Source organism: Ictidomys tridecemlineatus, chromosome 4, assembly GCF_052094955.1.
Source record: "Ictidomys tridecemlineatus isolate mIctTri1 chromosome 4, mIctTri1.hap1, whole genome shotgun sequence".
Classification (NCBI taxonomy): domain Eukaryota; kingdom Metazoa; phylum Chordata; class Mammalia; order Rodentia; family Sciuridae; genus Ictidomys; species Ictidomys tridecemlineatus.
The window spans coordinates 200,122,857-200,148,984 of NC_135480.1; the positions used below are offsets into that span (position 1 = coordinate 200,122,857).

At 40.1% G+C, this 26,128-nt stretch overlaps 1 protein-coding gene across 1 annotated transcript in view; it reads right to left on the bottom strand.

Moving 5' to 3' along the window:
• Window positions 1-26,128, bottom strand: part of Psmb7 (proteasome 20S subunit beta 7) — a 55,359-nt gene that overhangs the window by 5,182 nt on the left and 24,049 nt on the right. The window contains exon 6 of the mRNA XM_005320947.4: window positions 23,376-23,434. Within this exon, the coding sequence (XP_005321004.1) occupies window positions 23,376-23,434 (59 nt within the window). The remainder of the gene's footprint in view (window positions 1-23,375; window positions 23,435-26,128) is intronic.

Consider the following 26,128-nt stretch of genomic DNA (forward strand, 5'->3'; position numbering starts at 1 on the left):
CCAACAGCACTAGTGGTCATCACAATCCTGCTGGCAGCACCTAGGGCTGCAGGTCTCAATTTCTCAAATGGTTGCATTTCGGAGGATGGGGGAAGATTTAGAGAAAACCAAAATAAACACATAATATTAGACATGCATATCTAATGCCAATGAATCCAACCAAGCACACAGAAACCAGACTGCTGACAGTGCTCTGGGAGTACGGGTGATTCTACTTTTATTTTGCAAATATTCTGTAATATAAGTAGATAACTAATTAAACTTAAAATTTGCCAAATTTTGAAATGTACTATGTATAGTTTGATTTACTCATAAAACTATCATGTGTGCCATTAAATGTAAATATTTTTTTTTAATTGAGAAAAAAATCTTTTAAATCTCTTTCCTTTTCACCAATCCTAGGGAAGATGGTTCCTTAAATAAGAAAACCCCACAAGATCCTAACTCTCCACCCACCCCCCCATATCACAGGACTAAAGATGTTATCAAACAAACCTTACATTTACTGAGCACCTACTACAATGTACCAAACAATGAGTGATCGCTACCCTGTTTACTCCTGCCCGCAATCATCTTCTGAGGATGGTATAATCAGAAAACTGGCTGAGAGGAAACCACTGGCTTGCCCAAGGTCACACAGCTAGTCAATAGTAAGTACTGAAATAGGTCCATAGGACCCTAGGGCCACAGATACCAAGAACACACCAGCTCACAAGTAACCTTTGGGCTGGGGACTAGTTGGGGACACAGGTTGGGGACACCTTGACTCAGGACTGTTTCACTCCCTATCACTAGTGTCCTCAGAATCTAGTCAACTATAAGAGAAGAAAGCTGCTGCCTGCCAACTTCTCTGTGAGCCAACTAGAGGCTTCTCTGACATTCATTCCACTGCAAGGTGTTTCCCAAACTGCCCCCAGCCCAAAGGGTCTTCTTCTCTACTCTCAACCTCGCTGGGATAACATTTCTACCATTTAACATCAGAGGCCAACATCAAGATTAAAGGGCTCACTTCACTATTCCCCGCCTCACCACCAAAACCCTTTAAAACACAAAAGGGTAAAAAATGACCAAGAGTTCTTTCTATCTGCCCATTCCACGCTAAGATCTTCAATAGATATTCCCAGAGACCTACTGTGTTCCAAGAACCGCTTTATATGTTGAATACTGTCTTTAACTACAGTATTCCATACACAGAATTCTAGACACATATGCAAATACACTACTGGGCATATTCATGCTGTGTTTTCTTTATAGTAAAATTTTACAATTAAACAACTTTTGTCTTTTTTTTTTAAAAGAGAGAGGAGAGAGAGAGAGAGAGAGAGAGAGAGAGAAAGAGAGAGAGAGAGAGAGAGAGAGAATTTTTAATATATTTTTTTAGTTCTCAGCGGACACAACATCTTTGTTGGTATGTGGTGCTGAGGATCGAACCCGGGCCGCACGCATGCCAGGCAAGCGTGCGACCGCTTAAGCCACATCCCCAGCCCACAACTTTTGTCTTTAACACGTGATACCAAATATTTAAGAAAACTATCAAGACAAACCACAAACTAAAGGCAAGAAGTGGAGGAAACACCACATTTTTATCTGCCTTTGGTCCACAGTAAATGCAGAAAACACCGTCTCTTCCTTTAGGATTCACTGTTCCTAGGGAAATGGCACCTCCTTTTTCTGGGAAGATGCAGAGTGACCTGGGTCCTGAGCAGCATCTGCCTGGGGACAGCTGCTGCAGGGGGATCATGATAAGGGCCTTGCAGAGCCTGGGATCCCAGCTGACCAGGCCTAGGTGCAATGCTGTCTCCTGGTAGGGCCAGCACCCTCCCCTGGCCAGCTGCTCATGGGTTTACACTGCTTGCCACAAGAGACTTGGAGATTCAGTGTGTGGCTGGACCACAGGACCTATCCCAGCTGATCAACAAACAGCCCTCCAGGAGAAGGGATGGCTTCCTTTTACACTGAGATGCTCAAAAAGACAACCATGACCCTGAAAACTGAATAGTATTTGAGGGACCCAGGTTCAAGGTCACCTGGCAGATGTGGAAGCATATAGACTGAGTTTGCATCCCTATTCTACTTACTGCTATGCAGACTTGAGCAAGTCACTTCACCTCTGAGTTCAGTCTCCTCCTCTATAACAGAATGATAATAAATCCTACCTCAGAGGATTGCAGTAAATTAGAAATCAAGTGGAGAAAGCACCTATTAAGTCTCTGGCATACAGCTGTTGCTTAAGAACTGGGAACTTATTTAATAAAGCAAGCCAGAGGGCTCCTAAAAAAACATAGTTTATCTCTTAGTGGCGAATGCCTGCACCCAGCCCCAAACCAGGAGGAGGTCCTAGCAAACCTGCCAACAGATCTTCATCCAGGGCCATCAAGAAGTTCCTGCAATAATTAATCCAAGCAAAAAGCACACTCCCTAAAAGTTCAGAGAATATAAAAGGAACACTTCCTGCTTTATGGCTACAAAGACCAACTAACTGGGAATATCAGTCCCCGGGGCCACCCCTGCTTCTTAAATGAGATTACAATAAGAGTGATGTACTGTACTACAAGTCAGCTGTGACAAGCAGCACTTTATAGAGCTATCTGTTTGTCTCCATCACTGCATCGCACAATGTGTCCCTGGACTCCAATGTGCAGCTCCATTTACCACTACATGACAAATGGGCAGCACTTGTAAAAGGCACAAAGAGGGCCACGTCGGCCACGTAATGGTCACCACAGCTGTACCCGAGTGCTTGAGGGGACAAAACAGACCCCCAAGTTCATTAAACTGACCAGTAATGGATCTTTCAAAAAGTGCCTTAGGAATCGTACAGAAAAGGCTAAAATAAATAACTCAGCATGGAAGGCTAATCTGAAATGGTGTTTGATAAATTATTTATACCACAGGCGATTGTCTGCATTTAATATTGGAGCTACTAGTAGCATCTTTAAAAGATGATTTATGTGTTGTAATGCTATTAAACTTTATATTGGCCCACTGCTAGCTATAAAGTCTGCTGAGATTTAGAGAATGAGTTTTAAACTGTCACTGCAACATCATAGGAGATGGAGACTGTATTAAATCTTTACTTTAAACCTGTTATCTAGAGAGTTGCATTTTGTAGACACTCACAAACTGATAGATTACCTCGGCATCCGCTATGGTGCAGATCCAAACTAGTACTGCAAAGAAACTTTTCCACATTATTCTTGTCTACAGCTACAATCGAATTCCTCTTCTCACTAAAGTGGTTTTGAGATTGGGAATGTCACCAGAGTACAATGGAGGTGTGCTAGCCAATGGGCACTATGGACAGTTCAGCATCAAATTAACACTCTTTAAATAAACCCTCCACATTTGACTGTTAGGTTATGCATACTGAACAGGCTTTACTTACATGGAGGACAGGCAAAATATTAAATATGTATTTGACTGAAAACCTAACATTCTATTTTAGACACAGCTTTGGAATGTGAAAATACATGTATATGATGAGTCACTGGCAACTCCACTAAAATTTTAAAGAATTTAAGAAAGAAACAAAACTGGTTATTTGCTGTTTATACAGCCAAGGAGCCAGCGTGAACAAGAATGTGAGCCACTATCTGGCTGAATTCAGGCTGAATTAACATGGCATTCATCCATTTTCCCATCTGCTACTGAGTTCATATTTAATTTGAAACTATTTGCTACTTAATATTATCAACCATGGATTTAACTCAGGAAGACCTAAAGCACAGAAGGGCTGGGGAGAGATCCCTCAAATACAAAAATACGGTCAGGAGGAAAGGGTTCAAGAAATGTACAACATGCTAAGTATAGGCAGTAATGTATTATATTCTTGAAAATTGCTGAGATTTTAAATGTTTTCAGCCACAAAATAATGTTCATGGGGTAATGCATGTGTTAATTAGCCTGATTTCACCATCCACAATGTATATGTATTTCAAAGCAACCTGTATAAATCTATACAATTTTTGTCAAAAAATAATTTTAAAAAGAATTGAAGCAGAGGGTTGGGGCTATAGCTCACTGGCAGAGCGCCTACTCGCATGTGCAAGGCACTGGGTTCAATCCTCAGCACCACATAAAAATAAACAAATAAAAGATTTTTTTAAAAAATCAAAGCAGTCTAAATTCACCTCGGAAAAACTACATTATTTTTATCACTTTGATTTGAAATAGGAAAAAATTCTGTTGTTTTGAATTGGGGGTGTAGCTCAATGGTAGAATACTTGCCTAGCATACATGAGGCCTTGCCTGGCCTTGATCCTCAGCACAGCAAAAAATAAATAAAACAGAAACTATTGCTCTGATGATCTGTATCACAGCAGCTAAAAGTTTGGGTGGGATGTAAGTTTGGACTCTAAAAAGAGAGCACCAAACTTCTGCAAGGGATGGCACCTCATACCTTCTGCAGACACTGGAAAAATTATGAGACAGATAATACCAAATGAGGTAATTCCAAAATTGCGCCAGTTCCAAGTGGGACCACTCAAGATGGCTGTGGAAGGAAGTTTTAACACAATGTTTTCTAGTGTCCTGTTAAGTTCTGACTAAGTCAATGATGTGGCCTAAAGGAGTCATTAATGACTAGTGATTGAATAAAAATTTAAAGAGCTCAAAAAAAGTATTTAAAATAGCAATACATAACCCCAGCAGTAGGCTTCCTGCACAAACCTGATATACCCATGGTTGGTGACATCTTTCACAGCGGAAAAGACAAATTTATTTATTTACTTACTTACTTACTTACTTGCTTACTTATTTATTTCAGACAAGTCAGTGTATCAAAAGCAAAGTTGTCCAAATTTTGGGTCTGGCTTGAGCTGTCCAGATAAACATTGCTGCCTATGCAAACACTTGGGAATTGGTGAGCATAGCCAATGCTTGGTGACCATGGCTTTAAGGTCACATTTACCTTAAATGTGGTGGTGTGCACAGAAGTGATCTAAGGGTAAGGCATTAGTAGTAACTGGACTTACACCAGATCACCAAAGGAGTAAGAGTGTGATTGCAACTCAAGACAGGAACAGAGGTGTTACAATGGCCCAGGAGAGGTTGACATTAGCATTGTGTCACGCATTAACACAATTCTAAGCTCTGAGCCACAGGTTGTCCCCTTGTAAGAATGAAAAATAATAACTCTGCCCAAGGGCTATGAAGAAGAATAAAAAGATAGTAATGTTCCTGCCATATTTGTTAGCAAATTCTAGGACAGAAGGAAAAAGGCATGGGTATGAGAGAACTAACACTGGGCACCCACACCAACCCCAGCTTTGAGCCTCACACTTCTGTTCCTTATTGAACCCTTGTCTGCTTGTACAGTTCAGGAAACAGAGGCTGGCAGAAAGGCTGGCTGATCCATTCAAAGGCACACAGCTGGGTGTAAGTGGGAAACTTAGGGATCTGTGCCAAGTTAGCACCTGGCATCACCAAAGCCTATGTTTCCCTACACGACCATTAGGAAAACTGGTGGCGAGCAAGAGGTTTTGCTAGAATCTGTGACAGTGAATGGAAGAGAAATACCTAAGCTTCCAGAGGGAAAGGGACCAAAAGAGATGAGAACATATTGCTTTTCACAAGGAAAAGAAATCAGTGTTCACAGCATATGTGTATACAAATATATATTTCCAAGGCTGCATTGAATCAAACATAACCAGAGAAAAAAAACAATAAAAAAGAAAAGACTGAATTTAAAGTGAGAAATATGCTCAACAATACTAATAAGACATTAATAATCTCTCTCTCAAAAAGCAATGTAGCCAGTGATGACTGTAGTAATAAATTCCTAGAGACACTGAAAGGGCCATCACCTGAATACAGGAGGAAGCAATCAAGTGAATCTGCTTTGTGGGTCAACCCCAGGCATGTCTCAGGACAGTGATGACAGAAATTCAGTCCTGTTAGAAGTAGAGGCTGAACACAGGGTCTGCAGCCAGCAGAAGCGCTGTTCAAACACAGCCTACCCACCATCCCGCTTCTAGGGTCTAGAGACTGGAACCCGCCATCCAGCGCAGTGTGTGTGTGGGAGTCTGCACGATCCTGCTCCTACAGCCTCACAAGGCCTAGAATGGACGGGGAGGAGATCCAAAGAAATACAGCATACCCTAGTTCTAGGAAGTTTCAAGATGGCCACAAATGAACAAAATTCCAAATGATGCAAAAGCTCCAACAGAAATGCCTGGGTCAGTTTAGTTTAGCAAGTGTGCACTATGCCCAGATAGGAACCTGTTCTGTAGATGCTGCATACCGGGAAGGTCCGAGGTGAGCGCCTGCCCAGGAAGAGCATAGAGCCCCAGGGGAAGCAAATAGGTAATCATACTGTAAAGAAGCCAGAATTACCAAAAAAAAGAAAGAAAGAAAGAAAGAAAAAAAAAAAAAAAAGGACAGGCCTGACAAAGGAGCTACAGGTAGGTGTTCAGAGGTTTCAGGGAATGCAGGTGATGAGGACAGGGCCAAATCTTGAGATAGGGGTGAAAGACAGACAAATCAAAGATCAGATAGTCCAGCAGGGCCAAATTCCAGAGAATCTTACAGGCCACAGAGTGAAAACTTTTCATGCTAACCACTGAAAAGACATGGAAATTTTTAGGTTATGGAATAATACAGTTAGAACTGTGCTTTCAGAAACTGCAACTAGAAACAGTGGGGGAGGAATTGCCAACAGAATATTAAGACTATTCCCAGTGATAAAGGATAGTGGGGCAGTAAGGATAAGCATAGAAGTGAGAGGGGAGAAGCCGTCAGGCAGGAGGGAATGCAAGAGGGGAAGGAGCAGGTGCCACCTGGGCTCCTAGACTTGGCCATGGGCACTGACCACTCCTCTGAACATATGCAGCCTACACACAAAGATGACTATTTTTCTGGCAGGCTAACAGAAAGACAACGATTAACTTAATATATGTTGTAAATAATGGTAAGCTTCTGTAGTAGATTCAAGGATGTTACCTAAAGGGGACAAGATAAAATTAGAATCACTAAAAGTCTACTGAGGCCATTCCGGGGAGAAAAAAATACTGGGGCTGAGATCAATTTGTCAACACCGCTTCTTCGATAACAGGACTCCCAAATAAAACCTGTCTGGCCTCTAGAGTGGCAGAAAGAGGGCAAGGGATTAGTTAACTGTAGGGGCAAGACTACTGAATGCAGAGAGAAACTCTATGGGAGACACATGAGCATGAGGGTCTGGCCCTGTGCAAGGTCAGGTTCTAAGGAAGTAGAAGCAGATGGACTTAAGTAAGACAGAGTAAGTAAGGTGGGGGTGGGGGAGATCATTAGGAGCTACTAACTGAGATCTTTCCATGAAGCTCCTGGCTGATCACCTTTTCCTGGGCTCCAAAGCTCAGACAATCTTTAGACAAATTCAGTTTGGATGTGGGGCAGGTTTAAATAGGGCAAAAGAAAGGGGGGGCTGATTAGTATGCTAAGTATATTGAGTGTGGTGTGGGGACCTAGATGTAAAGAAGTAAAGATGTAAAGATCCGGGTACAAATCCACTTCTTTTGATTACGAGCCGTGTGATGTCAGTGGTAAAGTCAGTCAACATTTTTAAGGTCCCAATTTCCTTATTTGCACCTAGCACCTAACCTTTTAATTAGCACCTGATCCTCAGCAGATGTGAACTACACAAGGTACTCCATGTGCAGATGTACAGGAGAAACTGCTAGTGCAGTGCCTGGTACACAAGAAATTCATGACAGATCTAACTCTACTCCCTTCTCTAACATTCACAACCAAGGTTACAAGGTGAAAGTCTCACTCTTCCACAACTACTAATGCAACAAGCAATGGTTTCTCAGTACTCCCAGTTCAAATTGATGAGGAAGGTAATCATTATACATCAAGTGAAATGCAATTTGACACCCATGCACATCTTTCACACAAGAATTTACTGCCATGTCACACTAACAAATGTACGAAGTAACACGTTTTCCCTAGAAATTATATTCTAAAAGGAGTTAGAAAGCTTATATTTACTGCCTTCAGGCTGTCTACAAAGCACATTACTTCACTTACTTTTTTTTTTTTGGGGGGGGGGTACCAGGGATTGATTAAACCCAGAGGCACTTAACCTTTGAGCCACATCCCCAGTCCTTTACATTTTGAGACAGGGTCTCACTAAGTTGCTTAGAGCCTCACTAAATTGCTGAACTTGGGATCCTCCTGTCTCAGCCTCTCAAATCACTGGGATAAACAGGTGTGTGCCACGGTGCCCAGCTCCACTTGTTCTTTAAAACAACACTTACAAGTGCTACTACCCTTACCCGACGCTACCAACCCAGGAGATTAAGACCCAGAGGAGTGGAGAAGACTAACCCAAGACACAAGACCCACAACCGGAAGGTCTGAGATGCAACACAGTCTGGTCTAGCTCCAATGTCCATGTTTGTTTGTTTTCACCCAAGAAAACAGAGGAAGGTATGGTGGCGCCTGACTGTAATTTAAGCTGCTCAGGGCTGAGGAAGGAGGATCACAAGTTCAATGTCATCCTAGGCAACTTAGTGACACCTGTCTCAAAATAAAAAAATACAAAAAAGGGCTGGGATGTAGCTTAGTAGTAGAATGCTTGCCTAGCATGCTCAATACCTGCCAAAAGACAAAATGTCAAAAACATACTAATGAAGTTTGTCTAGTCCTTAATTAGACATTCGTGATCAATTACTGAGTTTATCTTTTTAAAGCACTTTACCTCTAAAATTATTTCATAGTTGCAAACATGACTTAAACAATGCTGCTCTAATATCCCATGGTTCATCTGGTTGATTGCATGTGGTAAAACATCCTGATGCTTCTCTAACTCAGAATTCACACTCCTCAAATTCCAAAGGAAAGTCTGTGAGAATCACTGCATCAGTACTGCCTCCAAATGTTCACCTTTCCCTAAAACACATATAGAAAAGCTCTCTGCAAACAGAATGAGTGAAATTGTTTTTTGACTACCTTATATATCAATAAAGATACCATTTAACTTAATTTTCCCTCCAGGCCATTTTGTCAACTGCAAATCTTAACTAAAACAAAGAAAAAAGCAAGTGCACCTTTTCTCCAAAAGTTTCAGAGCAAGAAGTAGTCAGAGGGCTCGAGAGCAAACTTCTGCTAACCCACAAACATGGCCCTCCCAACAATTCCCTGAAGGGCTGACTTCAACCCATTTTAGGAGTGAATTTTCTATTTTATTAACTGAGGCTACCGGGGGTTACCCAAGAGGCAAAAATCAATCCTCAAACTCAGACCTCTTCAAAGCCCACACATGAACTTCCCACTGTGCCTGTTTTTACCATTCAATCATCTCAACTCCATTCATCTGAGTTAAGAGCCAATATATTTGTCAAGAAATCAAGTTAATAGGTACTTATACCTTTTAATTGTATGTTACTGCCACAGTTCTGAATTTAGAGGAACTATATTCCAATGTCATGACAGGGTGACAATAACTACAAATGTGACTGCATTCTATGGATACAGTGCTCACTGCAAATATTTTTAAAAATCTGTACCAGTAGGTGGTGGAATTTTAAAATATCTATTAAGCACAACCTCGTATCTTTGTTCATTTCTGTAGAATTTCAGGGTTAGGGGAGAGTGGTATAAATTACCTCACAGAAACTCACAAGTAACATTATTTGTTAAGGTTAAAACTTTAACTACCTTCCTGAGGTATGCTGCTGGGGTCTCATTACAGCAGGTAATCTCACATTCCGCCATGCACAACACACTAAGTACCAGCATCTCCCAATTACACTGCAACATAAATCTCAAAGGACATCTGAAAAGTCTACACGGCTCCTGCACCCACTGCTGAAACACAACCACCTCTAATGGAACGTGGCAGCTTTCTAAACTAAATATTCACACGCAGGGACAGGGCTGCTAGCCCTGGCCGTGTCTCCCACTGAAGAGTGGATGCTAATTAAAAGGCCACACTGACTCAAGAAATGACCATCCAGACAACTTTAGATACTGTCTGGAGTTTTGTTTTCCTATTTCCAAATATGTTCAGCTGTCCAAACTTCCAGGATTACCCTACTGAAATGCTTTTGTGCATGATGTTCCTCATCCAGAATGGTCTCCTCTTCTCTTCAGGCTTCCTGTCCTACTGTCCTCAAACCCCAAGGCCAAATAAGGAATCGCTCTTTTCTTCTTCTTCTGAACTGAACTCATGGCCTCACATGCTAGCCTACCTCCCCAATCCACCACATGCTCTTTGACATCCTCTTAAATAAGTCTCCCAGACAGAGTCCATCAATTCTGCTTCTGTCTTACTTTAATAGCCCTCCTCATATGGAACATTCTCATATTTTTCATGTCACACTTTTAGCAGCTGTTTATGGGCCTGTCCAACCCACTAGGTTGTAGATGTCACTCAGAAAGGGAATCCCGTCTCATGAGCAGGCACAGAGCTTCTGCAATGACACAGGTGCTTGGAACATAAGCACACCTTCCGCATCTCTGAAGGACCATGACCCATTGGCTGCTTAGAGAAGCCAAATGGCAACTCATGAGCAACACAGACACTATTCTGGGAACCTGCCATCCGCTGCCACCGCCCGCCTCTGCCAAGCTGTATGTAAGAAGGGGCATGATTTTTTTTAAATATATTTTTTTAATCTTCACAAGAGCAGAAGGTATCCAGGGTGTAGTCATACCATAACATTTGGAATCATTTGGCCATTTTTGGAACTGTCTTTACTTTGGCTAGCAAAAACTACACTTGATATAGGCTTTCATTAAAAAAAAAAAAACTGTCATTGAGTAGCAATGGCTTTGAAATATCCTATCTAAGCCAACTTTAGTTGCATCCCTCTTAAGAATTGTCAATCCCATCAAATATTTGCAGTTCTGTTTATTCAAATCTTTTGATATAAGAAATTTTCTGGCTTTCCCCCCTTGAGTTGATAGGGATATATGAAAACTATGAAGCACTTTTTGGGGATATGGGGAGACAGAAATGAGACTTCTCAGCCTGTGTGAAATACAGAGGCATTTTTAAAATTACAATGTTTTAGATCAGAAGATAAAAACAGTACAGCAGCAATTTAAAACTTTCCAGACAATGAAAGCCGACAACCAACTCGGTGAAACAGTAGAGCCCTCCAGGCCCCTATTCTTGGGGTTAGTGGTCCCATCAAACGCTTACATGACCGTTAATAAAATTTGCCATTTTTCATGTTTAACATGCAAGTATAATGTAAGCCTACATGTACTACATTTAAATATTTAGATCCAAATGTTATTTTAAACTTAATTTTTCCACAGAGCCATTTCATTAAATGAAAAAAAAAGAAAGAAAGAAAGAAAGAAAGAAAGAAAGAAAGAAAGAAAGAAAGAAAACTTTCCTAAAATTCACAATCACATTTCAGTGTTTTAGTGGATGTGTAATGTCAGGCTGCTTTGCACACCCACCTGCCCACCACCTCCCCCTTTCCAATATCGCACACCACACAAGTATAATAAACCATGTTAATATTTCATACCACTGTGAAATATGCTGGAGTATCAATTCAACATCTGCTGTCTTTAGGGCCCGGGAGTCCCGCAGAGACACTTTCAATTTGTAATTGAGTTCTATGCTGAATTAATCAGCAGTTTATCTTTTTTACTAAAATAACGTCTTCACCACTAACCCAGATTTACATTAACAATTTATGCCAAATTACCTGCCAAGACAAAACTTATAAGATTCTAAGCTACCATCCAGTAACACTCAGTCCTATATTTCATTTCTTGTATTTCTCCAACCCATATGCAGGCCAAGTGGAAATCCATTGTTCAAAAGCTTGCAAGCCTCTAACCACAGATAACCTCTTGGATTTGTGGCACAGAGACTCACTTTGACAGTAAATTTCATAGGAGTCCCCTCTTCTCCTGAAAGCCACTGTTCAATAAATGGCTATGATTCAAAATTTTTATAAAATAGATTTCTAAAATGGAAGGAAATCAGTGAATAATAAAAGACTTTCTTTCGTATCTTTTCCCAAGGAGCTCTGATATCCCAAATCGTGGCTTAAGTACCAGAAAAAGAAAGTACCAGATAAAGAAAGCATTTTTAGTGCCTTAAGTCATGTAACTGAGACCCAACTTGGCAGAGGCAATTTGATTTGGTGGGAAAAAAAAAGTAAAGAAGTTCATTTCTTGATATCTTGATGCTGAATATTTTACTACCAATATCTTCCTTTGAATTCCAACTATACACTTGGAAGTTACAAAACATACATTCCATTCAGCACTATCCCTGAATCTAGCTCTAGACTTGACTAAACAGTCCCTGGTCACCAAAAAGTTAACATTTTCCCTGGTAGATTTTCACCACAGGCACAGCAAGCACCACACTTTATGAAATATCTCCTATATGGTATGCCCTACACACAGGAGAAATATGTAAAGCAAAAACATTTCTAATGGGACACCTGGCTCCAAAGAAATGCATCATAAATAATTACCTATCTTCTACAGAGGAAAATATTCTTTCTTTTCAACTTGCTTTGCTAATATCTTTGCGGAAAACTTCAGGAGGACCTCTTATAATAACAGCCCTACTGCAGCACCAAGTGAAGTAGACTGCATTCACCTGATACCAGGTAAGTATCCGCGGATGGATGGAGCTCATGTTGGTTATATGAGAACATGAAATTCCGTGTTTACAGAACAGGACAAAAGACGTGAAAAGGTTTAGAAAGAAATAATTTGAGCAGAATTTTTTTTTTAAGAAAATCAGTAACTTGGGCTGGGATTATGGCTCAGTGGTAAGAGTGCTCATCTAGCATGTGTGAGGCACTGGATTCAATCCTCAGCACCACATAAAAACAAATAAAATAAAGATATTTGTGTCTGACTAAAACTAAAAAAAAAAAAAAATTTAATCATTAACTTTGCCAGTATATTATTTGCAACTATCCTTTCATTATTCTTCAAAAAATCAGAAAAGATATGTTCAAAAAATTTATAAAGGGTCACTTTCTCAAGGTTTACTGATTCTAGAATTCCAGAGGTCTGGTTTAAAAGGAGACTTTGATAAACCATACTTTCCTCCTCAGCCCCACCACCACCACCACCATTTACCCTTTTACTTCCTGAGACTAAGGACAAAAGAATAAGACACATTTCACAAAATTTCCTTCACCTATTCCCTGAAATATCCCACTTTCAACTTTACCTTTTATCAATAGCAAAATATAACAGCAAGAGTGGAAATGAAAACCATCTACCACCATTAACTGGGGCTCTGGAAAAAACAGAGATAAAGAAGACAGGGCCTTGGCCAGAGGACTAACATTTAAGTGGCCACTTCTAAGTCAAGGGAGACTAACATCTCAGAGAATCAAAGGAAGAGAAGTAATCACTTCTGAAATCCAATCACTGTATGGAAGAAAGTAGAGCCAGTCTTGAATCATCAGGTGAAAGACCAAAGAAAACTTTGCCCTCTATAATCCCACAAAATGCAAATGGAACAAGATCCAACAGAGTAACCTTACCCCTCCTCTGCCTCTCCAAAGTAGCTGCCAAGTAGATTCCAGTTCAAGAGAATGAGTTCACTTTAAAAGAGGAACAACTTAGGGGATCTGATTCTGATGCAAGGCTTTATCACTGACAGTTTTTCTCATCATTTTCTAACTCTACCCACTGAACCACAGAAATCTGTTCATTTCTAAAATTAACTGGTTAACGTCTTTAGAAATCACTACTAAAAATAATTCCACATGGGGCCCCTGGGGGACTGTATCTTAAGGTTCTGATTTCTCAAAAAGCTAATGTTTCATGTTAAATAAAACCAAAGAGAAAAAAATCGAGGAAAATCACATCTTTGGGTCCAAAAATAAAGACACAATTCACTACATCTAATGCTTCAGGTATAAGGAGAGCCAATAGTCAGGAATTATGACGAAAAAAAAAAAAATGGCAGGAACACCCTCATACAGAGGCTCCAAAAGGGACCTTTCAATATATGCACAATCAACCCAATTACTACGCAAATCCAGGGTGCATAAGAAACATTTCCTGTGTTTGAATTGATTTATCTAAACACTTCCACTGTTGCACTAGTTCTTAAGCAATAAGGGATCCATTAAAACTACTATGATACCAGTTCACAGTCACGAGGATGACTGTAATCAAAATGTGGGCAAGGATGTGCAGATATCAGAGCCTCATACACTGGTAGTGGGGGGACACTATGGAAAGGTCTGACTCTTCCACAAAAGGTCACCCTATGACCCAGTAATCCAGTTCCTAGGTATACTGCCAAGAGAAATCACAACATACATCCACCAAAAACTTCTACATAAATGTTCACAGTAATGGCATTATAAATACAGTCAAAAAGGTGAAACAATCCAATGTCCATCAACTAATGAGTGGATACATAAAATCTGATGTCCACATGGTAGAATACTATTCAATCATCAAAATATACAACATGAATTAATTATTATGAAAATATTGTGATAGATGAAAGAAATCATCACATGTACGGCTTCAAGCACATATGTGTTCAGGATAGACAAGACCATAAAGAGAGAAAGTAGATTAGCTGTTGCCTAGGGCTGGGTGGGTTGGGGGGGAAACAGGGGCTGACAGCTAATAGGCCTGGAGTTTGTTTTTTGAAGTTGATGAAATTGTGGTTTAAGTATACTAAAAATCACTGAGTTGTACACTTAAACAGGTAAACTGTATGGGCATGAACTATTTATCAATGAAGCTGTTACCAAATAATAATAAGGCATCCAACTTAGACTAGAGAACCTAAAAACAGTCAAAACATCTAATGACAAGTCACAAGTCAATCATAAACCTGCATTCTAATAGTAATTTTTTAAAAGAAAGTGAGCATAATAAACAAAAATGTTAGCCTAATTCCCTGAAGGCATTTTTAATAAAATTTTTAAAAAGAATTTTTAAAAATTTAATAAAATTTTTAAAAAGAATTTTCTAACTATACAATTTTCCCCAGACATACAAGACACCTAAGACGAGGTAACTACAAGACAAACATAACCATAAATTTGAAAATCTGGAAAAGTAAGACAAATTCAGCTAATTAAGCTAACATATTACAGTGCTACAAGAGTCTTAAGCATCATCAACAGACAGAGGAAAATCACTGTTTATAGTAGTTGTCGAAAGTCACGTTTTTTTAATTTTTGCATTTACTTAAAACTCTGTGTTTGATGCCAACGGGGTTCAAGTTGCACAGGAAGGTGCTTCAGCTAAACACTGATCGTCTTCCTTGATCTCCATTGTCTGCTGTGTGGGTTCCGCCAGCAAACCTCCCAGCAAGTGGTCACCTTCCTATGGAGTCATTAAACCTCCAAATGTCAGCTGGTGGGATTAGCCAGCAGCTTCCACACCTGAGCCCCCGTGGCAGGGACAGAGGCATTTGGATCAAGATCACTAATGAATACAGAATTCATATGCCGCTTGTCAGGGCTCCTGAGCTCAGAGTCCACAGATGCAACCTAAATAAGACGGAGGACAGAACAATTGTTGACGAAGATTAAAAAGTTTTGGCAGTTGGGAAAAAAAGAGCACCTCATTATTCAAATATGATAGTCTTGCTTATTTTTTTCTTTATTTTTCTTCAAGTTATTCATGATTTCCCTCAAGTGGACAAATGCCACTCACCAGTAGTTAAAGACTTCTTGGTCTCATTACTAAATGTGAAAAGGGCTATACCAATCTGTACATCAGCTTCTAGAGAAAAACTGCTCTTGTAGATAATATGTGAACCCTGGGTGGGGGGCTTTCACAGAATATTTGTGGCAGAGAACAGGTAAAAGATGGGGGGGGCGTCCTAGAATTCAGACGGGGGAAAAGGGATCTTCCATAGCCAAATGACCTATTTCTGTTTACCAATCTGTATCTCTGTTTAGGTTTTCAATTCCCCCACCCCCCTCTGACTTCCTTGCACCTTTCTGTTCCTAGGATCCTTCACATCACCAAGCTCACTCAAGATATTTCCATACCTCCTATGACACTTGGCAGGTTTTCCCAAGACCTCGTCAGAGAAAAGGAAAAGCCCAAGCTGCCCACGCCTCTGTTATTCTGGACTAAGATGTCTTCCCCATTCTGTTGTCAAAGAATTATACACAGACTTAGTAAAAAGTCAGAGAAGCCTTTTAGTGGTCAAATTTTCTCAGAGGACTCCCAAGTCAGGCTGATCAGGGTTCAAATTCCAATTCCATCCCTTGACCAGCTCAGTAACCTCAGGCAAGTTTTTTGACCTCCCTATACCCCAGTTTTCTTTTCTTTAAAATGGGGATAACAAAGTACTGACTTCACAAGAATTTTTAAAAAGCAAATGAGATAATGGAGAAAAAGCTCTTAGAACAGAGCCTGACAAGATGTAAACACTGACTACTATGATAGTGCTTTCCATACCTCCTTCTCACAATAGGACAAGTACTTTCATGGTCTGTGTTATATGTTAAGCAGGTGCTACCAATCACCAAGCCTGATGCCAGCACAAATAATCATGTTAGTCGTTGCTATGTGACGTTTTGTATACTACTATTAAATAACTAGAAAATAAAAGCAGCTGCCATATTTTAGAGCCAATTTTGTGTGCTCCACCAAAGAAGATGTTTTACACCCACACCTATTCCTCGAAGCAACTTGCAGGTAGGTCTCTGAATCTCCCATCTCACAGATGAGGACCTCCCTGCCACTTGCCCAAGTCACACATTGAATATAGTGGAAAGAGGCTCACAGCCCAATCCTCCAGGGCCTAAACCCTTAGCCCTTTTCCATCTGACTATATTGAACTCATGTTCTATGCTTTCCTCGGGAACCATCCCATGTGCCAAACTAAACACAGTCCTTTTTTTTTTTTTTTTTTGAAGTCAAAATAATGCAGATCTCTCACACTACTATCCACCTGCAAAGCACAAAAGAATCTGCAACTTTGGTGTCTTTTATTGGACTTAAAGAAAAGCACACACAGTTACTTCTAAAATCTGCTGTCAGAACAACATATTGGTATCAAGTCTTTCATTATTTAAAGTGGATCTATAGCTGCCTACAATTGACAGATTAATTCCGTTTCCTCTCAGTAGCCAGGTGTTTGGCATCACGTTTGTGAGGTAACCACAAGCCTTTAGGGCAAGAGCTGCTCACATCTTTAGCAATCTACAAGGGCTTCTCTAGAGGCCATCTCTGGCCGAGTGATGAAATACGACTCCATAAATCAGATGGCTGAAGTGGCACTTGTATACGTCACCATCTATCTTCTTAGCTTCCCTCTGAAGGGTATAGGGTAAGAGTCACCCCCCAGTGCTGCACAGAGAAAGGACCATCACAGTTGGCACTGACTAAGCATGTGCTACTTAAAACTGAAGACACACTAAGACTGGGGAAAAAGATCCTGCTGGTGTTAGCATGCCTCAGGCAGAGGAGAAGCTTCAGCAAGTCATCTTCAAAAGGCAGAGAGCCAGAGCTCTAGAAACCTGCAAAAATTGGCTAAGCCTGCAGTCTTCATTTCTTTAAGTTGAGCATCTTCAAAGTCTAGAATTCTAACTGTAGGGCACAGCAGCTGCCACTGCAGATCTGATCCTCTCAGCTTTTGGCAGCTCTCAACTTGAGATTCTAGCAAAAGAATTTTTCAAGTTGCTATTATTGCCTGTCATGGATTTATAAATATTGTGCACTATCTGCTGTGGCATGGCTCTCATGGGACGCCAGAGCATGCCAAATGCATAACAGAATGAAAAACAGTTTCTATTCTTCAAATAAATGCTAATTTTTTTTAACTGTGCTCACACGATGTGTTTGGTGACCAACTTCAATAGTACAGAATATGTATCAGAGAGGGGGAAAGCTGATTGTCTTTTCCAGCAGCATTCAGCTGCTACTTTCATTAAGCTTGTTTAATTAGATTCCAGATGCTAATTTGCAAGTCGATACCAGAGGGTGCAGGACAGTTTGCCTTTGAATCATCTCCCTGTGATGTGAGGGTCCTGCCGCACACCACTACCCTTCGGCGGCCCTCACACGATATTCTGACAATTAGTGCAAAAAGGGGACAGTATTGATCTTGACAGACTAAATATTAATCTTCTACCCATTTTAATGAATTGTAATCTTCAGGAGTTTAAATCTCTCACTAGGCCAAATGAAAACATTTCTTCTTACAAAGAAATGAAATGGAAAGAAAACTAAGTTATTTGATTCATTTCCTTAATTTGCTCCCCCTCTAAAATAAATCTGGTATTTTATTTCAGCAACTGTCAAGATACAAACCACCACCAAACTAACATCCAGATACCATAGTCAAATTCCTCAAGGGTATCTGGGAAATGGATTGAAAAGGCCTCAGGGCAGTTGGCCCCAGCATTCCTGCTCCACAACCCTATGGGTAAAACCAGCACCAGGTACTCACTTTACACCAACCTTAACAACAGAAAAGCTGGGAGAACAAACAGCTCCATGCAATTTATCATCATAAAACACTACTCTAACAAATGACCCTCATAATCAGGTCAACTCACATATTTCAAAATCCACTATTCTGATACATTGGTATGATGTCTGAATAAACACCTTTTACTATAAAATAAAGTGTGAGACCTATCATCCAGAAGAAATACAAGTTCATGAGGCTTCATTTCCAACACAGCTGAAAACTATGAGCACTAAACGTTCAAAGAATGATGAATTCAGTGAGAACCCCAAGGTAAGGTTGCTTTTGACCCTTCTTCACCTACCCATCGACAGATACTGGCTGAATACCCGCTTGGTACCAGTGACCACGCTAGGTCTAAGGAAATAAATGAATAATCACAGTCCCTGTTCATGAACTTCCAGGCTAACAGCAAGAAAATGAAAATTACAAGACCACTTAAGGCAGCACTTGGGTCACAAATGGGTGAGAATTTTTAAAGACCTTTCACACTCCTTGAACTCACTGGTTATTCGGCAGGAAACTTTGAACCAAGGGTTTCATTTGAAGCAGGTCCTTGGCTAAGGTGCCCTGAAATAGCAGAGGTTCATGCTGGGCATTTAAGAATCCTGGCTGGGCTGTTACCAGTCCAGCTTTTCTGGCCTGTACCCTCCCAATGCGCATCTGCCCCCCTGCTCCATCTTCTTTCACTCACGCACTTAATGGGGTGTCTGCTTTGCTGACTCTGCCCCAATACTGTACACTATTTAAGAGTATTAGTTATCCTCCTCTGTAACTTCACAGCACTTTCTCCAGATGGGAAGGAGGAAGTCCCTCCATTTCCCAGACAGTTTTGCTTTAGCTCAGTTATACTGTCTCAACTCGGCAAGCACGTACTGAACACCAGGAGCTCGAGAACGGGGAAGATTCCATGGCCCCTACCCTCAAGAAGCTCCTGCTGTCATTGGCAAGCAGGGAAGGTGCCTCTAAAAAGAACCACCAAACAAAGGAACAGGGTGTGTCCAATAGAGCACAGGGACACATATAAATGAGGAAGCCCCTAGCTGGCAGACACCAGCAGTGAGAAGGAGTCAGCAGCAAGTAAGAATACACTGTTTCAAGAACAGGGAGCAGACAGGAATGTCTTGAGGTAGAACCACAGTCCCCGGAGCTTCACATTCATCCCCCCTATGCTTACACATGATGGTGATACCAGAACACATTCCTTTTTCTATTGTCAGTATGCACCTGTTTTCATGTGTCTTGGAGAAAACTATAACCAGCGTACCATATCCAGGATTTCATAGATATAAACTATACTTAAAAATAAATTTAAGGGGCTGGGGTTGTGGCTCAGTGGTAAAGCACTTGCCTAATGTGTGAGGCACTGGGTTCAATCCTCAGCACCACATAAAAATAAATAAATAAAGGTATTGTGTCCATCTACAACTAAAAATTTTTTTAATAATAAAATAAATTTAAGAAGAACTGAAGTGGCTATAAGAAAGAGCAGGAAGGGACTGACTAGGAAGGGTACTTGGAGGTAAAGGAAATGTTCAGTGTCTTGATTTGAATGACCGTTACTTCTGATTACAATTGCCAAAATTCATAGCCCTGTGCATTTTATAATTTTATAATACATAAATTATACCTCCATTTATTTTTTAAAAGTAAGTTCATTTAAAGAATATTCTCAAGGCTGAAGTACTGATGGCACCAAAATATGGCAGAAAAAAAATGAGGTATATGACAATGAAAAGTTCAAGAGACAATTAGATTAGCCCTGCTAGATAAATTTTCTGGTAGCCACATTTTAAGCAAAGACATGCGAAGGGGCTGCAGCTGTAGCTAAGTGGCAGCTCAATGGCAGAGCACTTGCCTAGCATGTGTGAGGTACTGGGTTCCATCCTCAGTACCACATAAAAATAAATAAGGTATTGTGTCCATCTACAACTAAAAAAAAAAAGGGAATTAGCTTTATTCATGTTTTTATTTAACTGATCACTTCAACATGTGATGAATATAAATTTTGTGTGTGGTGCTGAGGCTCAAATACATGCTAGGAAAGCTCTCTCCTAGTTGCGCTACACCCGAGCCCAATATAAAAATTATTGAGATACTAAAAAGTGTTTATGCTAAATTTCTGAGATCTTGTGGTGTTTTTCTACCTACAGACCTTCCTCCAACTGACCAGTCAAATTTCAAGTAATAAACAGCCACATGCAGAGAGTGGCTACCATATTGAACAGAGCAGCTACAGACAATGAGGAAACACTATTTTGAGCAGGGTAGAATCTTCACTCCATAAATACCACAGTCATTCTCATTCCATAGATCTGCTAGTCCCAGCCCAGCACTATCCAATACATAGGTTTGCAGATTTAAAAAAGAAAAAAAAAAAAAGACTTTGGGCTTCCTCTTATTATTTGTTTTAAACAATAAAAGTTTCTTGGCTTAGTCTGGCCCTAAAATTTAGTGTTGGACAAACAATGTAAAATTACAACAGCCCAAAAGTAGCCTCTGTTAATACCATTCTCTGCCTAGGCAGAGCTGCTGTCCCAGCAAACCAAGAGGGACATGAGAGCATGCTCTCCTGGGTTTCTTTCTGATTGTGACATATCTAGAGTCCTTTCACAAGCTAAAAGGGTCACCCCACCCTCCAGTCTCTATTTAGGCAAAAAAGAAAAGTTATGAGGCTTCCTGTAACCCAAAGAAGGAAAACAAAAGGTTTAGAAATTTAAAACCAACCCATCTTCTATGTGTTCTATGCAAATGTTGCAGAAATGACACTGCAGTCAAGCTCTCTTTCACAACAAAGAAGTCCCTGGCACAATGTCCTCCCAACTTCACTAGCAGCCTCAGCTTTCCACTGACACAGCCTCACCTCACACTCACTATGAGAGCAGTCTGGCCAGCAATGTTAGCCTGGCTTTCCCCTGGTGGGGAGGGGTCCAGGCAGGGGGAGGGGTCCCTGTTAACATGAATTTAAATATCTTTAAAGTGTCCCGAACTGACAGTTGACAGTTGTTATACTCTCCTTTGCCTTTTGTCTCCTTTTAAATGGGAGAAGCAGGTACTATCTCATGCTTGATAGTGACCTTCACTGATTTTCAATGTGCCTCATACTACAACAACAGAAACTGTAAATTTAAATAATCAATCTGAAATGGGAACTGATTCATCAGGTTTCAAGGTCTCATAGGTAGTACAGAACATTAAGTGTTGAGTTACAGATATAATTACTTTAAGAAACATTGGAAGTTCCACTGAGAGGATGCTGACATATCCACTTCCTCCCCCAAATCACATTAATATTAAATTCATGGTATTTGGACCATTTCAAACCAAAACTCTAACTAGTGTACAATTACTTTAGCAGAGTTAAGTATCTTTTAATATACCTCATATTTTCAACTTCTCCTGCAATTCTTATTTTTCTTTAACATATGGAGGTCCCAATCTACTGAAAACAGACAAAATTTTCAAGAGAATTTAAAAAGATTAATCAGTGTGGTTTAAAGAAGGACTTAACATTAAAACTCCTCGCCTCTAGTCAGAAGCTTGGGAAACCTTTTTTTTCCCCAAGTGACCTCTGATATGTATTACTTTTCCTCACATATTTAAGAATCCCAAATGGAAAATAATGCTGATATGGGAATACATTTTAACACTGAGAAATGAAACTAATTTTATTTATAGTTTTATACCTGGCCCTGTTTATTATTAATTGCAGCAAGACACTATTGCTTTCAGTTTCTATGTTTAATTTCCTACAGATGTCTAGGAAAGGACAGACATCCAGCCCACTGACAGAGTGTCGTACTTGTGCAGTCCTCGTGTACCAAGGGCATAGTGATTTCTGGTAGAAACTCCCTGCCCTGGCTGGTCATCATCTACTACCTGCTTTCTCTGGCTTGAGCCACACCCAAAGGCAGAAAGAGCTTCAGAGCTCCAATGATGATGAGATGGTGAAAGAACAAAATATCCTTAATATGTGATCTTCCCCAAGACGACTAGGCATAAAGCACTATCAAAGAGTAATTTCATCAAATCCTTTGGTTCCCAAACCAAAATACTGTGAAGTCATAAATAACAGAAACAAATATATTAAGAAATGGGGTAAACCACTCATAAACTGTCTATTTTACTAATAAAAAATTAACCATCCCAAAACCAAAAGCAGAGGATGAAGGCTGCCGCCAGGACTTAAGTGCCTACATGCTGGTTTAGTGGCACAGATGATACACAGTAGAGAAATAATGTAGTACAATGTGGTACCTTGAGCATCCAAGCAGACTGAACCCTCCTCTGAGAGAGGCAATGGAAGATCTGTGGATTTGTTATTGGAGGACCTATTTTCCATGGGGCGGGGGGTGCTTAATGAAGAGGCACATCTATCATTAAAGCACACTTATATAGAATATCATTCACAGATACCTCCTTCCCCACCACCAAAGAAAACATAGTAAAAGTATCTCATAAATATATTTTAGACACTAGAGCCACTATACCCTGAGAAGACTCAGCACACACATGATCTTGTCTCATTTCTTCTGCCAGATGCTGAACAATCTATAGGGATTTTGAAAATGGCCCATTTTCAGGTCAGGTCTGCATGACATGTAAAGATGTACACAGTTGCTCTATTCTTAGAAAGAACAGAAAAATCTGTCACTTTGAGCTATCATGACACAGAAATCTCAGTATACAAGAAAACACTCCACACTGCAGCAGCATCTACAGCCAAGAAGAGTTCTAAACAGCCCGAAGCCCAGAGCAAACTGCTCAACAGTGCTGGCTCCTAAGTCCAAGGGACAGCATGACAGGGCTGCTACAAAAAGATGCCTTCCTGAGTAGCCAGTCTCCTCAGCAAATATTCCTTCCATCCATGCCAAAGAGCACTGTAACTAACAACAGGGTTATACAAGCTCTGGAGGAACTGACAATCAATTTGTAAATGTTCAACACAACCAGAAAAATATTTGAAAGAATAAAACTGCAGGGACTTACATACCTCCATATCTGGCCTAAACTTATCTTCAAACACAGCCATTGCTGCCAAGGAGCCAGAACCTGTAAGAAAAAGATGCATTTTTAGTGTACTTTGCCAACTCCCAGCTGCTCCATATCGAGTTTACCTCAGGACAGCAAAAAAAAGCAAAACAGTCCCAGTATCACATTCAAATACAGTGTAAATATCAATCCTATAGGGCCACATCGACAGGGTCAAAAAGAGTGCTCTTCAAAACACCTGGAGTCACACTTATCACTAACTTAGATAAATCTGCAACTGGGCCTACTTCTACTACTGATGGATTTAATTGTAAATTATTCACAATAAAATGCTGAAGCATGAAAATGAGGTTATGGAGAATTTGTATTTCTTCAAAAAGTAAATGCCACACAATTTCAGATATCCTATGCTGTGAAGCTGTGCTCCACATTGTGGCCCGGCGGTTGCTGGGTACAGTGCTAAATACCAAGGCAGTTAGGAAGAATACATTGTTTTAATGAGCTGGCCCTGGTAGAGTCACCTTGACATGCAGGGAAGAAACTACCCACACCAGCAATGGTAATAGGACTGCGAGCAGCAGCCACCAGGTTATTCCAGCTACAACTGTAAAACACTTTATTATGTGGCATTTATTTGGAGCTATTATTTTTAGTTTGTACTTTGAAGAGTAACAGCTGAGTAGACAAAATGACAGACAAAGAAACAAAAATTTACTATTACAATAGCAAATGGCTGAAAGGTTACACTGCATAGATATTAACAGATAGCAAATTTATCCCTACCAAAGTAGGATGTAAAGGCATTTCAAATAAGTACGGATTCCCTTTGAACGAATGCAAAAGGCAGCTCGGCACTATTTGAAAATGTAAACTTGCTTTGTTCAGAAACCAGAGAATCTTTAGGAAATCATCATCTTGTCTGTACAGGGTCCCAGCAATATTTCAGGATACTCTACTTTTGGAGAGAGGATAGAGTTGCCCACAATTTTTTACTCCAATTAGAAGATTTTTTTGGCATTTATTACTTTTTAACTTGTTTTGCATAACACTATCTATTTAGCTGGGTCACAGAGAAAACCATATTTTCTATTTAAAATGATTTGTGTACATCGCTTGACCACCTCAATGGTTTAGCAAAGGAAAGAGGCAGCGATTAAACAGTTTCAAATGAGGTGTCCTGCTGATTTTATCAAGTCTGCTGAATGTATAATGAAAAAGGAGAAGCTGACAGCAACACTGCATTGAGAAAATACAGACTACCTTATCTGAACCATTTAAGGAGGTCCAATTATAGATCAAATTTAAAGGGTAGAAACAGCAGATTTACAGACACAAATCAATGAACATGGTAATCCCGATGAATATGACAGATACTCCTGTTATGGAATATTGCTGCGGTTGAGGATCATTACCTCCCCAGCACTGGATACATCACGTCTCGAGCCGTAGGAAGCGGCAAGCGGAGCCCAGCATTACAAGCAATGACTATTCATTTAGGCTTTGGGTACAAAAGGCAAACCCCATTCTCCCCTCTCAAAATCTTTTTCTCCTTAAGAAAAAAAAAACCTAAAGTGGTCTTCTAATCTAAAGAGATATTAGAAGCCCTTTGGAAAAGGGAAAAAATTAAACATAGAACCAGAACATATACAGAGAAAATGTACCCGAACCTAACCAGTGAATTTCAAAGTAAATATGTCCTTGAAGATGAAGAACTGGCATCAAATCCTACCAATGTTTGGTAAGTCACCAGTCACTCTGAGATTTAGAGGTCGAGAGGAAAAAGTAACCTAAGTTTCTGCTTTAAAGCACAGATGAGAATCAGTCTCAGTCTCACTAGTTCAAAAAATAAAATAAAATAAAAAATAAAACAAAGCAAAGAATAGTTGACAGGAAGAACAAGAAAACTGAGAATAAGGAAATCTCAGAAGGGAAAAAAAAATACTTTTAGATACAAAATATTCATTCCTGAACAGTAGCCAACAGCAGGCTTGCCTTTTCCTAGGAGGCCCAAGATTATCCCAGAGGCCAAAGGGTTAAGGAACCAGAGCCCAGAAATCCAAAGCCAGGTATCTGCTAACAACTTTGTGGAGAATTATAAGAAATTACTGTGAAGGAGAAAACCAAGCTCATCTAAAGACATTTTTCCTTAACACTTAACTGGCTAGGTTTTCTCCTTTCTTTTGTCACTTCCACAATAAAAACCCTGATTCTGTTCTTTTTCCTAGGTATATATATATTCCTTTGCTCAGTTTCATTCATAAAGAAAAGAAAAAATATTTCCATCTCAACAGAATAATTTGTCCTTTGTCAGAAACATTTTTATCCTGCTTAGAAACAACACCTCAGACAAAACTTCTCGAAGTGGAAATGACATACTGAAGTCCCCAGACTCTTGGAACAAAGCAGGTCTACCCAGTGTAGGGAGCCACTCCACAGTATCAAAGACAAGTTTTAACAGTTGACAGAGTAGGTGAACACAGGAAGGACACCAGGTTATTGCTACAATGCATTCTGGCTTCCCCTGTTTACATCTTGACCCCCAAACACACACACACAGTATTGAGAAATTTTCAGGAAAGCAGAAACTTCCTAAAAGTGAACCCCCTCCAAAAAAAAAAAAAAAACCTGAAAAGAAAGGAATACTCAACATTCAAGATAATCTCTAAATCACTTACAAATGAGCTCCTGTGCCTAGCTTTTTAGGAAAGGAGGACTCTGGCGCCCCCTTTTTAGAAATACACAGAAGTACTAGGC